This window comes from Amblyomma americanum, chromosome 5 (assembly GCF_052857255.1).
Source record: "Amblyomma americanum isolate KBUSLIRL-KWMA chromosome 5, ASM5285725v1, whole genome shotgun sequence".
Lineage (NCBI taxonomy): Eukaryota > Metazoa > Arthropoda > Arachnida > Ixodida > Ixodidae > Amblyomma > Amblyomma americanum.
This window is the reverse complement of record NC_135501.1, coordinates 54425396-54442763: the sequence shown is the minus strand read 5'-3', so window position 1 is coordinate 54442763 and position 17368 is coordinate 54425396. Positions and strand designations below refer to the sequence as shown.

At 44.4% G+C, this 17368-nt stretch overlaps 1 protein-coding gene across 2 annotated transcripts in view; it reads right to left on the bottom strand.

Annotated features, from left to right (window-relative positions):
- Window positions 1–336: 336 nt before the first annotated feature.
- The window catches only part of LOC144132434 (uncharacterized), a 125313-nt gene continuing 108281 nt past the window's right edge, over window positions 337–17368 (bottom strand). For both annotated transcript variants that reach the window (XM_077664846.1, XM_077664847.1), the window contains exons 3-7: window positions 3967–4096; window positions 1892–2019; window positions 1630–1749; window positions 1345–1473; window positions 337–1178 (exon numbers count right to left, since the gene is read on the bottom strand). In XM_077664846.1, coding sequence (XP_077520972.1) covers window positions 1111–1178; window positions 1345–1473; window positions 1630–1749; window positions 1892–2019; window positions 3967–4096 — 575 coding nt within the window. In that variant the 3' untranslated portion in view covers window positions 337–1110. The remainder of the gene's footprint in view (window positions 1179–1344; window positions 1474–1629; window positions 1750–1891; window positions 2020–3966; window positions 4097–17368) is intronic.

Here is a 17368-nt window from a genome sequence, read left to right as displayed (position 1 = left end):
GTATTTTTTCTAGGTCTCATGCATTTACCAGCGCTGTGCCGATGCGTGTTATGTTATCACTCATACTACTTGTGAATTCAGTGTCTTCTTTTAGTATTGTGTTATCTTGCTGACATGTTTCTTAATATCTTCTTTGCATGTCTTAATATATGTAGCTATATCCCCCCTGCAATAATGCCTCATGGGCACTGTAGGTACTTGCAATAAATAAATAAATAAGTATTTTGTTGCATATAATTGATATTAAAGTGCATCTTGTTCACCTTACTTTGGATTGCTGTTGTTTGTTCGCTGCCAGTAGTAGCTGGACACAATAAAATACAGTAGTCGTGAACATTGACAAAATATGAATATGTTTATTAAGTGATACCAAGAGCACAGACGAGTTGAAGGTGTGCTTGACGAGTAGTATGTTCTTATATTATGTTTACTGCACAATATTTATTGCACAATGAGCCAAAGTGAGAAGAGTAAAAGAAAAACTGCACAAAGAGCACTGAAACTGCAGTGAAAGGAAAACTAGATGAGTGCTCATCCTGTCCACTTCTCTGTGTGTTGTCCCAAATGCAGTTTTTCTTTAAAACCAAGGATAAGAGGTCGCATTATGGGCTGGAAGGTGTCGACACTGTTGCCTCATTTGGTGGTCCCAGTAGATGTTTTAACAACTCTAGCTTCTCCTTGTGCCGTCGCTCCCGCTGCTCTTCTCGGTCTTCATGAATCTTCCATATCATTTCCGGGATGGACAGTTTAGACCTCTTTGATGGAACGCTGTCATTTTGCTTCTCTCTATATTCAACTCTCCCTGGCCCTCTCAGCAGCTCAGGTTCAAAGCTGTCATCAATTGAGTTAATTTTTGCCAGTTCATTGTCAAATGGAATTTGAACTGGTTCAGATCCTGATGTGCCGATGTGTTTTTTTTCCATCAGAGCGCCTTTTCTTGATGGTCTTGAACCTGTTGTGGCACTGCTCTCCTGTTCTGAAGCTCCATGTTTCTGCCTCTATGTCTAGTGCAATTTCAGCCCACATGGCCTTTTTATTTCTGAACCTTTTCATGGGCCCCACTTGGCTCAGGTATTCATAGTATTTGTCTAGAAGGACCTTTGTTTAGCCTTAAGTCCATTCGTTTGGAAATTTGGCTGAAATTTTGATGCCCTGCTCATTTCTTTCATCGGGACCTTCTATAAGGGGAGAAATTTAAGCAGGTCTGTTAATATTAACAAATGGTTCACTGCCAGGAACAGAGACTGTCGAACAAGAAATAAGCAATGGCCAGGGAATAATATGCATTGTTGCTTTCTGCGATATGCTTACTGCTTTATTTAATAAAGACAAAAAAATACTTGCCAGGGTGAGTAGTGAAGGTGGCGCTTGTAAGCCTCGAGGGTCCTGCCACTGGACTCTTGGCGTCGGCTTTTGAATTGCGGCCTGCCTCAGTGGTGGAAGACTCCACCAGTGCCTGAAGCATTGCCGGATCTGTAAAGCATCGCACGAATTTTGTAAAAGTATTTCATGTTTACTGCTAACACGTCTGCTGCAGCGGAGCGCGGAAACGGACTATGCTAAAAATGCTTTACCGCGTGCACGCTCAAAACTAAAGCTTGCGAATTCTAAAAACAAAAAAAAACTTACCAGGGCCAGTAGCGCTCATAAGCCTCGAAGGCCCTGCCAGTGCACTCTGAGTATTGGCTTTCGCATAGCGGCTTGGCTTGCCAGTGATTGAGTCCACCAACGCCTGAAGCTTTGGTGGATCTGTAAAGCATCGCAGTATAATAAGTAGCATTACTCTGATGCTAATGTTTACTGCTGCCACGATCCGCTGGCACCGGAACGCGGATGCACACAATGCTGCTAAAAGTGTTTTACTGTATGCATAATCAAAACAAATCCTTACTCGCCAAGACTTCTTCCATCCCTTCCGCAGACATCGGCGAATGGTGCCTCTTGCCGTTAATTATAAAATCCATTGCTGTTTTCTCCAACGATGGGAGCGGAGTGCACTGCTTGGCGAGGTAGCAGAAGCTGTGACAGGAGCATGTGTGAGCAGTGTTTAGTCAAATGCACGCGCCAGAAGAAAGGCGGCTGAAAAAAAAAAAGCGCCCCCTCGGAGCAGCGGATGGGGGCGCTGCATGCATGCCCCCCGCGGGGTGCATCTTGTTCTCGATGCTGGCCCTCACCGGGGCACCACCGCCGCGGTGCACAGAAAACCGCGCTGGTTTCGGGGCGTACCCGGTGCAAGGCGATCGAGGATGCTATAAGTTGACGATGTGGTTATCTCATGTAGGCTTGCGATGTGCCACAAGAAATGCTATCAGCCTCAAAGATCATGGCATATATTTGTACAACACCGCAACTTTTATAGTCGTGCTGCATTCTTTTTGTGCAGTTTCTGACATGCGAGCTGTAGTTGCTACAAATGCCACGAAGGAGTTTTAGTCTTCAAAATAAACAGATGTATTAAGCATTTGCTAAAGTTAACGTGTTTCCCAGGTATGATGATTCGTGAGTACAAGAGCATGACGGTGATTTTGCTCGATAAAATGCAAGACACTCAGCATCTTGAAGAGCCAAGTGGCGCCTCTCACCATTGAAGGATTTGACAATGTCGCTTTGTATAACGTTCCAACTTGGGAATTTCGATTTAAAAAGCTTTTCTCTTCGTCGCACCTGTCTAGAAAGATGAGGCTGCTATGTTTACGCATAACAAGTACCCTAAAGGAGACTAGTGTCTCAGCAAGAGAACTCTCACATTTATGGAAGATGCTTAGAAGCAAAATATGCGGTTTTAACATATTTATATTTACTGTAAATGAAGCGAATGCTCCTGAAATGAATTAGAATTGCCCATGCTGTGCTGCAATTCTTACAATATTTAAGATAAACTCAATTGGTAACTGCATGCAGTCTTGATGTGGGTATTTCTTTTCTGTAGGCAGGTGACTTAAGCATAGAAGTAAAAAAAAACAAAGTACCTCAGATGAAAAGAAATGTTGGCGTAATGTTAAGCACTCTGGGATTAGTGTCACGTCTTTTACGACAGCAACTAGAGTTCAGACATCTTGAGAGTTAATTCAGTATAATGCAGCTGATCATGCACACTACCAACACAATGAGCGGCCATATTTTTCTGCTCTACAGGGATTTCCCTCCAATGTGGGGTTAACCTCGAACTGAGGTCAAAGAAAATTAAAGCCCTGTGATGTGTGAAGTGCGCAGTCACAATTGTTAATTTGTAAAAAGGTTTGACGACCTTAAGCTGCTCTGTTTACTTGTCAGGTCATTCATGCGTTCAAAGGCCAGTTTCACCTGGCCGGTTTTCACACCTCCCCTGCTATACACCCCAGTTATGCAGTTTTACAGAGTGCATTGTTGTGCAGTACAATGTATATTGAAGTATGAAATTGGATAAAAAATAAGCAGAAAAATTACTGGCTTGAAAAAATGTTATTTTCGTGGCTTTCTTGGATTCTTTTTTTTTTGCTTAGAAAAAGGCTTGTTTCTTCCAGGGAAGCAGCAACACAGGTCATTTCATTTATTTCATGAAACTGTGCAAAAAACATGAGCAAACAACTGCTGGGTCAATAGTCTAAGGTAGCGCAGGCATGGTTGCACATGCAGCAGCAATCAAGACAGTACCGAAAAATCGTGTTCTGATGATAAAATGAGTTAAAACGATAGAAAACACATCAATGGAGGAATAATGTAACCTGATTACAAAGCAAAGACATTGCAGAAGCAGTGCATTATACTTATCTGCTCTTTAAAAGGTACAAGCTTTTTATGGTGAACACCAAGTTGCTAGCGGTCTTTACTTCTATTGAAAAGGTGTTCCATGTTTTTGTAGTACCATGATAGTGAATCGGTCATTGGCCATACGTGTTTCTGGTAACTGGTAAATTAATGTTTACATTAGTGGCATTTCTATTGTTATGAATAGCAATCAAACACATTCCTAATAATAATTCTTACCTCAAGCATTTGTATCGGTGACATGAGTAGCAGCTGCCTCCCACCTCCTCCTTGTGAGCCCTGCCTCTTCTGCCCCTTGTTCTTTCTGGTGCTGCAGAGAGGAGCCAGTCCAGGTGACCATGTTTGACACCTGGGGTCAGGAAGACATCGATCCAGCGGCTGATGGGGCCCAATCTCCCTGAATGGGGACGCGTTGGCCACTGCCACCTAAGCCACATTTGGGGTGATGGACTAATCTGGGTCCAGACCAGTGGCCCTGGACTAACCATACTGAACAAATTAATGTGGCAGTCAATGAATTCTGCAAGGTGACGGTCTCAAGCATTCTTCCCGCTTTCTGAGGCATACAGCATCTATTGAGTAGGAGGGTTTTTCGTTTATTACATGCAAGGAGCAAGGCAGATTGTGCATTCTGACCTCACTCATTTTCTTATTTATTTATGTATATATGATTGAAGCTTTCTAGGCGTTTGTCATGTTCGGTTGTTTTTTGCTTTGAACCCTACTGTTTTGCTTTTCAGAAGACTGCTGAAAATAAAGAGAGAAGGTTATGGTAGCCTGTAGTGCGAAATTGCGAATGCCACCACAGTGTGCACACAGCTAAATGCAGCAACCACATGAGAGTCGCAGTGAAGGGGGGACACGACTCTTTCGGGCCGAGGGTTCGCGAAAAAAATGTGTTTTTCAATTTTGTGATACAGTCAAATCTCGTTACAGCGAACCTCAGATTAACGATTTTTTCAGAATTACGAACATTTCGAAAATCCCCTTCCGAAGGCCTATGCTATCAATGTAAAAATTTTTCAGTACTACGAATTTCAAAATACCGAATAATTCAGAATAACGACTGCAATTTTCTCGCTGTCACTCAAGTTAAATACCTCATTACTACGAATTTACATCCACCGCAGAAAGAAAAGCGGCAATTTCGGAACCGATCGCGGGATGCGAGCAATACAAAGCGTGGCCTCAGGGATCCGCTCCGGCAGCGCTGCCGGAGGCAATCGCGGAGGCCGCGTCCGGGGAAACTAGCCAAATCCAAATCCAAACGTGCAAGTGGAATGCGTGACCAGTGATGCCACGGCTACTGATTTATCAGTAGATCTACTGATTTTTAAAATTTTCTGCTGATTCAGTGATAAAGCGCTTCAATCTACTGATTTTCTTGCTTTTCTACTGAAACGAAAGCAAAAGCTGCTACTTTTTCAGTACAGAACTTGTATTAATGTGATGCCACCTAGCGAGCGAAAAAAAAAAATGCGGTTGGCTCAGAGGTTAACATACATTCTTGCGTTTCCAGACTCTCAAACGTGGCGCTGCCTCTGTCTTTGAGCAAAGTGGGGAAAAGGTGAGGCGGTGAATTTGTGAAAGTGGGTGCACTACCGTAATCCACAACTATGAAACCAAAACTATCGGACCAGAACCAATGGCGCTTCGAGCGCCTACTCCGTTCTACAGGAGAATAGGACCCCACTCACTTACAGTTCTGAATAGTCCAGTCAAGTTGTCGGCTGCTGCTTGTGTACCGCAGTACCTACATACCGCGTGTGGCAGGTCACGCATCAAGTTCAGCGTGCGCGCTTCATTACGAGCTCACCAGGTAAGTAATATCTGTATGTCTTGAGTTCTCGATATGTTAGTACTAATAATTTAGTGATTCACCCGTCGAGGTTAGTTATTGGATTTGGCGTTGAGCTTTAAAGTGCGTGATTTCGAAACCATATCCCGGCCGCGGCGGCCGCATTTCGATGGGGGCGAAATGCAAAGGCGCTTGTGTACTGTGCATTTGGTGCACGTTAAAGAACCGCAGGTGGTCGAAATTAACCCGCAGTCCCCCACTACGGAATTCCTCATAATCATATCGTGGTTTTGACATGCAAAACTTCAGAATTGTTACTGTAGTGCTTTATTCCCGGTTGTCTCGGCGCCAGATTTTGGGCCGATGCTGAAAACAAGGCGGCGCGCATTATAATTAAGCGTCGACAAGCTGCATAGGACTGGTATTGCTTGCGTATTGCTGATGACTGACATGCTGCGCTTTCAATTATCACGCTTCAACCGTAAAGAAAGCATATGTATGTAAGAATAAGAAATTGTTGCTTACTCGGCCGACATTGTTTTAGCTTCTATGAAGTGAGGTGATGCCAGTAGACATAGTGGAATGGTGCAGCCGGTGAATGAATTCGGCGATCGCGCTTGCTGTGCCGCCGAGCTCTCTTCACTTTTTACACCTAGCACAGGTTAAATTGGTTACAGTTTATTGTTCAAGTTCGTCAACCTGTCTGACTGCATGCCTTCATACCATCACAGATAGGCGACAGCGCGTTGTGACATTGCTTGTGGCAGTAGCCAGTCATACTTATGTCATTTATCTGCCCCTCATTAAGTGCATTGGTACTTGCATTACAGGTGTTTTGGAAGCTTCAGCATAATGACAAGTGGAAGTGACACTAGTTCAGAGTCTTCAGACCGGAAGAAGAGCAGTCCAAAACCGAAAAAAAGAAAATACCAGCAAAAGTACAAGCAAGCTTGGGAGCATGAGAAAGCGTTTCAAAGTTGGCTGCAACCAAGCAAGAAGAGCAACCGTTATGCGTACTGCAAAACATGCGACATGAACCTAATTGCCGGCAAGAAACTGTTGGAACGGCACATGAAATCTGCGAAACATGAAGAAAATACAAGAAAGCTTATGTCCCAGCCAACGCTGATGCAAGCAATGCCTAGCATTGCTATCTCTTCACAGGTAAAAGAAGCTGAAGTAAGATTGGCTTTGTTTGTCGCCGAGCATAACGTGCCATTTACAGTCATGGACCATCTGCCAAAGCTGGTGAAAAAAATTTGCCCGGACTCCGATATTGCAAAGCAGATTGCCTGCAGCAGAACAAAAACATCAGTGATAACAAAGGTTGTGACAGGCGAGGAGAGCAAATCGCGGCTGTGTAGGCTACTTCGAGAGAAGAAATTTTCAGTCATGGTTGACGAGTCAACGGACGTCAGCTGCACCAAGCACTTGTGTGTTGTTACAAGGGTTTTCGAAAAAGATAGTGTGACTGATGCCTTCTTTGATCTCATCCCTGTGACGGATGTGAGTGCTAATGGCCTTTATAGTGCCCTTACAAGTACTTTTCAGAGAGCGGGTATTCCTTATAAAGAAAATTTAGTCGGCTTTGCTGCAGACGGCGCAAGTGTCATGATGGGTAGTAAACATTCTGTGATGGTACTGCTGAAGAAGGAGATTCCCGGCTTGTTCATTCTTAAGTGCACGTGTCATTCTTTTCACTTGTGCGCATCGTACGCTTGTTCGAAACTTCCACGCGTTGTTGAAGATCTCGTGCGGGACGTCTACAGTTACTTCAACTCAAGTCCGAAAAGAGAGGGCACGTTGAAGAAATTTCAGGCTCTTCTTGAACTAAAGCCGCACAAACTTCTTCATCCAAGTCAAACAAGGTGGCTCTCATTGCTTGCTGCAGTCGACCGCTTTCTAGAGCAGTATGATGCCCTAGAGGCATACTTTGCATCTGCGGTTTCCACAGACAGGCTTTTGGCAACGGAAACAATCTACCGGAGGCTACAGGATCCTCTGAACAAGTTGTTTTTGATGTTCCTCAGCTTCGTTCTGCCTCTCTTTAACAATTTGAACAAACAAATGCAAAGTGATGCTCCACAGTTGCACAAGCTCTTGAGAAGTGCAGAAGCCTGCGTGAGGACAATTATGGATTGTTATCTCAAGCGATCCTGCACACAGGGAGTTGAGGTGGCAAAAGTTGAATTCAAGAACCCCAAATGCTTTGTGTCTTTGGAAGACATGTACGTCGGCGGTCAAGCAACTGCATTCTTGTCATCCGGAGAATGTTCAGTTACCACTGAGCAACGTCAATTCTTCCGCTTAAGGTGCCTTGATTTTTACATTGAGAGTGTCGACCAAATTCTGAAGCGTATCCCTTTTCAAGATCCGGTTTTAAAACATCTCGAACTCCTAGATCCTACTGTGTCCGTGACGGGGAAGGCAGCGTCAATTGCACCACTGGCGCAAGCCTTTCCGAATTTAGTCTCCGGCAAAGGCTTGCAATCTTTGGATACCGAATGGCGATACTTAAAAAACGCTGATATCCCTACAAGCGAAGATACCTCGTTGCACGAGTTCTGGGGAGTCGTGTTTTCTCAAAAACATTGTGATGGAAGCGCCGCTTTTCCTGCATTGACCGAGTTTGTGACGGCTATACTGTGCTTACCGCATTCCAGTGCAGCAGTTGAGCGGGTATTTTCTGCTGTAAACAACCTGAAGACAAAACTCCGGAACAAGCTTTGCACGGAGACTATCTGTGGCCTTCTGCACACGAAACGCCTGATGACGTCTTCAGCATGTCACAGCTTCAACATTGACAGGCCACTGATAAGGAGAATGGACGACTGGCACAAGGTTAAGCATGAGAGTATTTAATGCGGCTTTGCTGGCACAGCCACTTGTGGAATTTCACAGCATATCTAGTCATATACATGGCCGTTTTGAAGTTGCCTGTTCACGCGCAATAAAGTTTATTTGCGTAAGCTATAAGGGACTCATGTTTTCTTATTTCTGGATCGTCGTCATCGTGATCAACCTATATTTATGTCCACTGCAGCACGGAGGCCTCGCCCAGCGATCTCCCAATCACCCCTGTCTGGAAGATACTATACTCTAAAGATTTCAGGTACTAACTACCATCTAACGCCTTTGAATATGCCATCAGAGGGCTTCACTGTTTTTCACTTCGTGCTTGACAATGGCTCTCTGGATCCCCGGGTTTTTCAAAAGTATTGCCAAGAATCTCGTGGCCAATTTTTGTACTATTTCTTAGAAGCTACAATACAACAGCAGAGTACTAATATAAGCGCTGAATTCGTGGGCTCATAAACTGAGTACAAAAATTTAAATTAAAAATCTACTGATTTCTACTGATTTTTCGCGAAAAAATCTACTACTATTTTTTTATGTGTCGTGGCAACACTGTGCGTGACTAGGCCTGCTCTTTCTTACGCACTGAGCCTGCGGAGCGCCCGCGCCGTTCTTTGTTTCGTTGAGGACGTGTTGATATTCGGCTGCCGCGCTATCACTCTGCCGTTCGGACGACGATGAATTCTGCGGAGGCCACCAGAAAGAAGCGGAAGCAGTTTTCGCTGCAGGATAAAGTGGCAATTCTTCGGGACATTGATGCCGGGAAAAGGCAGATCGACATCAGCAAGGAGCTTGGTGTGGCGCCGTCGACCATTGCGACGATCTTGAAGGATCGTGCGAAAATAGTTGAGCTTCACCAAAGGTCTCAGCTTGCTCCAAGCAGGAAACGGCTGCGGCTCGGGAATTTTCGAAACGTGGATGAAGCAGTGTTGACTTGGTTCAAGGATGCCCGATTGCAAGGCGTGGCAGTGTCGGGGCCAATGCTTCACGAAAAAGCGCGAGAATTCGCCGCAGCGCTTGAAGTCGATGGTTTCGAAGCAAGTGCGGGGTGGCTCTACCGTTTTCGTCAAAGAAACGGGATCACCTGGCAGACGGCCTCCGGAGAAGAAAAAGCAGCGGACGCAGAGGGTGCCGCTGCGTGGACGAACGGCCACTTTCAAGAAGTCGTGCGGTCTTACTCCGAGGATGACATTTTTAACGCCGATGAGACCGCGTGCTTCTATCAGCTCCTCCCGGAGAAAACGATGCATTTTAAGGGAATGAAATGCAAAGGCGGGAAGAAATCGAAGGTTCGGATTTCCGTGCTGTTCGCCTGTAACGCAACTGGCACGAAGAAGCTCATGCCTCTCGTCATTGGGAAATCTTTAAAGCCCCGTGGCTTGAAAAATGTAATGTCGCTGCCGTGTGACTACCGAGCCAACAGCCGTGCTTGGATGACGCGCGATATCTTTTCTGAGTGGCTCCTCAAGGTCGACAGCGACATGGAGAAGGAAGGCAGGAAAATCCTGATGATAGTCGACAACTGCTCAGCGCATCTTGTCAACATTCGCTTGACGAATGTGCGCCTCGAGCTCCTGCCCCCGAATTGTACTTCACTTCTCCAGCCTCTGGATCAGGGGATAATCAGGAGTGTGAAGGCCGAATTTCGAAGGCGCCTAGTTCAGCGGCTGTTGATTAACCTTCGACTGAACCAGCCAACGGCAATAAACGTCAAGCAGGCCGCGGAGATGCTCACCGGGTCGTGGTGGAAGGTCAGTCCCATCACGATTCGAAACTGCTGGAGGAAGGCAGGTTTACTGAAAACGCCAGCCAATCCGCAAGATCGCGAAGGCGAAGACGACGACGACAACGCAAGCGAGTTGTGGGTGGAGGCGCAAGAAAAGCTCTCCATAGACCCCTCGGTGACATTTGACGATTACGTCGAGTGCGACGCGGCTGCGTGGACGGCGGCGGAGCTCACAACCGAGGACATCGTGAGCAGCGCTTGCGAGCCGGAGGATGGCAGTGACGACGACGACGACGTGGAGGCGGAGATCGCTGATCGTCCGGACGACTGCGTCTCGGGTTCCGATGTGTTGAGTGCCATTGCGAAGGTGCGCGCCTTCCTTGGGGCTTCTGCCAAAGTGCCCGAGGTGGTACAGAAGAAAGTCGACGACATCGAGTCGTTTGTTTTGCAACGTTTGGCCTCCACTAAGCAGAAAAAGATCACCGATTTTTTTAAATAAATGCTGTGTGTTCAACCCTGTGTATTTATTGGCCGGAAACGGTTATTTCCCAGCGTACCCGCTGCTGTACAGCTGAGGCAGGTGATCTCAAATTATTGGCGCTACTCTACGCGACTTTCACTTTAACGATATTTCAAAATAACGAATCATTTTCGGTGGTCCCTTGAAATTCGTTGTATCGAGATTTGACTGTATTCGGAGTCACGAGGTAACTTTGCATGAATTTTTTGGAAGAAATAGCAAGTATTTGCTTTGTAATAGCCATTTAAATTTCTGAAAGCACACGAGTTGCCTCTTAAATCCAATATCTGCTCAATGTGAAGAAAATAAACCACTTGTCATGAGCAATTATAAAACTTCATGTTTTGTTTGCAAACTAATTTGTTTAAATGTAGACTTGACTGGGGCAGCATGGAAAGAATAAGAGTGTGTGCAGAAATGTATGTAACTGGAGCCAAGGAACCAGGGAAAACTCCGTCACTTGCCCCAATCCTCTGAAACTTAAGGGTAGCGTTCTTCAGTTGCTCTGCTAATTCCGCTTGATACTTGAAAGAAAATTTGCTCAAGAAAGACTCGTCGAACAAAAGCTCTTTTAGAGCTGTCTTCTCCATAAGCACACACTCAAAACTGAAAGTTTGGTTGCTTTGCGTGTGTAAACCAAGAATCTTCAACACAGCCAGCGATGTGCACCTTCTCAGAAGAGCCACTAGGGTCGACTGCACTGCTACCGGACAACTTGAAATATACATGCATTCAAGTTCTTCCAAATGGCTCAGAGAAGAAAGAAGTATACACAAGTCACTGGGTGTCCGAAAGGTATCCCAATAAAATTTCAGCGACTTAATGTTTGAGCTTCCTTTGAGGGCACTGCGTAAACGTTCTCCTGAAAGCTGTACAGCACCAGCACCGAAGTCGAGAGATTCTATGCAGAGATGAGCTTTCAGCAGCGAAGAACAAGTGTGTGCACAGAAATGTATGTTTGAGAATGCAGCATAAAGTATGAAACTAGTAACGTCGTCATAAAAATCGATGAAAGGAGCAATAGAAAATGAAACCAAAGAACACATAATAATAAAATAAATTAACATGACCTATATAGCAGTACTTTAGTGAGCTCTTTAATGGGGACTTGGAATGACCAGAAGAATCATTCCAGTTCTTCGAAGGTCAAATTTAATGGCCTCCAAAAAAACCTGCTCAACCCGTTCAGATCGTGGCGAATGGATTGGGTGAAAAATTCGGGAATGCTCGTGTTCTTGATAACAATGCTATGCGGCACCAACCATTTTTTGCAGTCTGGTTAAACGCTCTAATACATGTGCACATTCGGGAGAATCGAAGCAGAGCTGCTTCAAAATAATTAAGGCCTTATTGGCGGTCTATTCTGAAGGTGTGATGCAGCAGTGTAGCCTCACAAGCAGCGGCATTGCATAAAAGGGCAACTCAAGTGGTTTTAGAATTCAGCTAGACTAGAGGGATGGAAAGTTTACTACACTTGCAAGGGAAGCATGCTTTTTTTAGTGGTGGCATTTGATATGGTAACGTAGTCGCCAATTAAAGCCATAACTGCGTTCAGCTTCTCAGCGCTGCTTTGTGGTAGGTACGGGGCACATGATGACATCATATAAGGGTGCTGTACATTTCCATTGCATTCTTCCTGCTTTCTGAGGCAACCTGCATCTCTTGATTGGGAACGTTTTTCGTGTCTTACATGCATGGAGCAAGGCAAATTATGCATTCTGACCTCACTATCTTGTTATTTATTTATGTATATATGAATGAGTCTTTCTATGCATTTGTCATGCTCGTTTGTTTTTTTGCACTTCAACCCTACTGTTTTGCTTTTCATGAGGCTGCTGAAAAAAAAATATATAGAGAAGATTACGCCAGCCTGTATTGTGAAATTAGAGCACATTTTTTCACTTGCCACCAGCCACCGCTGACAGGTGGCGTTTCGCTGCTAGCCACCTTCCACTGCTCTCGCCTGTCAGGAGGAGTTTCAGGTGTTTCACTCAACTGCTACCTGCCAACATGTTGCATGTCACATGCGATAACAGACCACCTGAAAGGTGGTGGTTTGTTACACTTATAGGTTTGTTACAGTTACGAACTCGACAATGAAAGAGCTCGTGGCCTGTGCTGTTGCATCGTTCATGCCTGCCGCCAACGGGTTTCTAAGATATGAGGACAAGTGGTTTTGTGTTGTCCAAAAGTGAGCTGTGATCCCGCATATCTGAGTTGTTAGTGAGAAACTAGCACGTATATTACGTCGCTACGAAGTCCAGACTGTGCATGTGCCAATCTCCAAGCTAGGAAGTGAATTGGTACACGTGAAAGGTAAACTCGAGAAGGAAAAGTTCCCAGCCATCGTATATGCCATCTCCTGTGCTGACTGCTCATCTGTGTACATCACCGAGTTGGAGGATTTTGAACAAAGACTTTGGGAGCACCAGAATGATGTGAAGAATCAGTGCTTGGCTTTGAATGCACTTGCCGAATACGTGATATCTGTCAACCACAGCATGTGTGATTGCCAAAAATAAGAACAGAATATTGCGGCTCTATCTTGAGTCGTTGAGTATTATTGAGACAACAGCGCACACTGCAAAGATGGCAATCTGACCCCAGTACATGCAAGCTGTCTGGTATCTGTCATGCAGGGTAGCCCTCATTGTGAACAAGGCTCTTGTGTGGTAGCCGAAACATCTAGTGCTTCATTCTTTTGGTTGGCATCTTTTAATTTTTGTTGTGTTTTTAGAATGCAAGATGGCATGCAGCATATCACTTTCCAAATTTAATTTGCCATTTGACAGGACATTCTTTGTGCCCTGTCAAATACATCCTGTCTTTCACTGCAGTGGTGAAAAATCCTCTTATTAGTTATTATAACCTGGGCAGCACTTCCCATGCAAGGTGCATTAATGCCTTGTGTGGGATAACTGACTGTGCTGTTGATCTGTTACTTCTCGAATATCCTTAAAATTTTCCAGTCTTCCTTATCGTTCGTGTCATCCAAGCACTGCCCTGTGGGTTACAATGAAACTCACTGTCTTTCTGACAGTTTTGCTCTTCACCTTTCTGTTTCTCCAGTGGTTTCTTATTAGGAGCTGTGGATTTAATAGCCCCATACGCAGTCATGCAAGGTTTTCTTTTCATTTTTGGCTGGTCACGGGCTTGAATGGAGTAATCTATCTTAGTAACTAATTTTCTGGAAAAGATGCGCGAATACCATTTTAATTACTTTGCACAGAATGATGGGACAGATAGCTGGCATCTCAAAAATACATTTGTTACAGCGGTGGTTATTACATTCATATTTGAACAGCGCAATAAAACAACGGGACACAACGAAGAAAGGACACCACAAGCGCTGACTCGCAACTAGATTTTTAATTTACGTCCAAGCATCTTAAATACTAAGAACGCCAAACACAAACAAGAGGGAAAAAACCAAAAGAAAAACGACACAAAGCTGCTAATCATGCCCACAAAGGTGACAATCAGCACGAGCGCGAGACTACACATCTTGGCCAGATAAAAACATCATCTCTTTATCAGTTAGTGTGACAGAAGGATTACTAATGCAGCTATCAGGTTCCAAGCGGATGTGAAAAGCCTCCAAAATTTCCCGCGTTAGGATGTCATTATGTTTTCCTAGGATGACGGTGTTAGACAACAGAGGGGTGCAAGTACCTCCTCTCCAGTGGCGGGCAAGGTTACAAGAAGACCCATTATCTCGGGACCTGTGGTGCTCACTAAGACGAGCGTTAATGCAACGTCCTGTCTGGCCAATATAACTCAACCTGCAAGTGCACGGAATCCTGTAGACAACCCCCACATTACAGGGCATAAAAGGGCTCTTATGGTTGGTCCAATAACCCGGGAAGGTGTGATGCTTTCAGCATTGATGTGCAAGACCTATATTATTCTCTACCTCATGATGACCTCATGAAAAGTGTAAAAATGTGCATCGCTGATTACAACAATGAAACTGATTTTATTGCTAGATGTGGTGTGTCCCTTGAGAGCTTCTTAGAGATTCTGTTTTTTTACCTCCGTTCAACTGTCATTGAATGGAAAGGGAAATCATTTGCGCAGAATGATGGAGTGTGCATAGGATCTAAAGTAGCACCTGTGTTAGCCAATATCTTCCTTGCCAGGGTAGACAGATCCATAGACAGGAGATGTGACGGGTTGGTTCTGAGGATTTTTCGGCACGTCGATGATTATATTGTTTTTGTTAAGAAGGGTTACTTGACGCGTAGCGTGGTAGATGTACTGAAGGTTTTCAGAGAATACGCGATGGGACTAACTTTCACAACTGAACTTCCTAAACAAGATGTACTTCAATTTCTGGACTTAAGACTGTTGTTGGAAGAGCGTCATGTGTATTGGGAATATTTCCCTCGCTCTACCAAGTCTGTGCTAAATTACCAATCAAGCCACACAATACTGGTAAAAAATGGCATTGTTTTTCTAGCCTGAAATCTGCCATGAACAAGTCATGTCTTGAAAAAATCAATGAAAGTATTTTGCGTCAAGTTGGCCGATTAAAATCTAGCGGTTACCCTTCTCATGTGATTTCCAGGGAATGCGATAAGCTTCTTAGATGGATCAAGAGCGGGGATAAGCCAAAAAGGGAAAAAAAGAAGTTTGTGGTGGTGCCTTACACGCATGGTGTGGGACATGGTTTGAAGAATGTTGCGGCGAGATACGATGTTGATGTGGTCTTTTCAGCGCCTAAAAAACTTAGAGGTGTTTGCAGGCAGGTGGAAGAGAAGGCTAAGGCAACAACCGCGAAGAAAAAGACTGGGGGTTGTCAGACCAACCATAAGAGCCCTTTTGTGCCCTGTAATGTGGGGGTTGTCTACAGGATTCCGTGCACTTGCGGGTTGAGTTGTATTGGCCAGACAGGACGTTGCATCAACGCTCGTCTTAGTGAGCACAACAGGTCCCGAGATAATGGGTCTTCTTGTAACCTTGCCCGCCACTGGAGAGAAGGTACTTGCACCCCCCTGTTGTCTAACACCGTCATCCTAGGAAAACATAATGACAGCCTAATGCGGGAAATTTTGGAGGCTTTTCACATCCGCTTGGAACCTGATAGCTGCATTAGTGATCCTTCTGTCACACTAAATGATAAAGAGATGATGTTTTTATCCGGCCAAGATGTGTATTCTCGCGCTCGTGCTGATTGTCACCTTTGTGGGCATGATTAGCAGCTTTGTGTCATTTTTCTTTTGGTTTTTTCCCTCTTGTTTGTGTTTGGCGTTCTTAGTATTTAAGGTGCTTGGACGTGAATTAAAAATCTAGTTGCGAGTCAGCGCTTGCGGTGTCCTTTCTTCGTTGTGTCCCGTTGTTTTATTGCGCTGTTCAAATATGAATCAATACCAACTCGCCCAGTTCGCAGCTTTAAGTGGTTATTACTATTAATTCAAAAGTTATTCTAATGGGAATGCTCGAGTTCTGTATGGGGACATTTTAGTAGATTGTTGGCTGGCGTTCAATGATCGTTTGGCTGGGAAGCAAGCTGTAACTGAGTGCTTCACCTTTTGGAAGTTATTTCAACGGTCCGCGCTCCAACGTGTCATGTCAGCCATTTTGTGTTTACATTTATCAGATTTGTGGTTGACTTTGTACTTGGCTTTTGATGGCTTGATTTAAGTGCTGCAGAATTTCCAAAAATAATATTTGAAGCCTTAATATTTCCCAGTTTTATGGGTGCTGATGTCTTTTAATTTGACTTTTTTTCTTTAATCATCATTACCATCATTTGCAAATGACATTACTTTTTACCGTGTAGGACCGAAAGAGACTGAATGACATTAATTTAGTGACATTTAAGACAAGAACCCTACATCTGCACACCACCACCATGCAGATCTCATGAGTTGAGTTGAGGTGTTGAATGCTACAGGTGGGATTAGCCTTGCTTATTCTGCCAGCAATTGCTCCACCGTAGCGTCACTTCTATGCTAATAATGTCCTAAAACCTGTCGAATCTACTCGCTATGCGCACAGTCACTTCGATGCGATGCGCACAGTCATCGCATCAGTCACCCTCTTCAAGTTCTGCACCTGCATGCCCGAGCCATCTTTACCAACTCATTATTTTGTCGAGTAGCAACTGACTGGAACGACCTTCCCTATCATATCGCTGCCATAACTTTGCCATCATCGTTTATGACTGCTGTCAATGCTGCATGTATTTCCCACCCTTTATGCAACACCCCATTTGGGATCTTTAAAGAAAATAAAGTGAAGTGAAATTTGTTAGTGACAGAGGTATTAGCCTACTACTTATCATTCTTTACTCAATATGAAACCCTCCTGCCTGCTTATTGCAAAGGTGCTGTCACATAATTTGCTTGCATAGCACATAACCTAACACTGTGACTAACTTTAATTAAAATTTAAGTAAATGATAATAGTGCACTTGCTGAGTTTTTGATAATACCTGTGCACAATAATTGGGAACTGAAAGGACAATTTTGTTTTTACAGGTGCAGATTTCTGTGCCCACAGTACCGGCAATCGCCCAGGAGCAGCAAAGGGTCCCAAGAGGAGGCAATGTACAGAACGGAGGAAGAGAAAATGAGGAGGTACAGAATGAAGATTTTCATTTTTACTAGCAGCTTTATTGAAATGGAATATTGTTCAGGCCATCAGGTGAATTAACAAAGCCTGACAGTCAGGGAAGAGCTTGGAAAGAACGTTCAGGTCTGATAATTGTCACCCATTC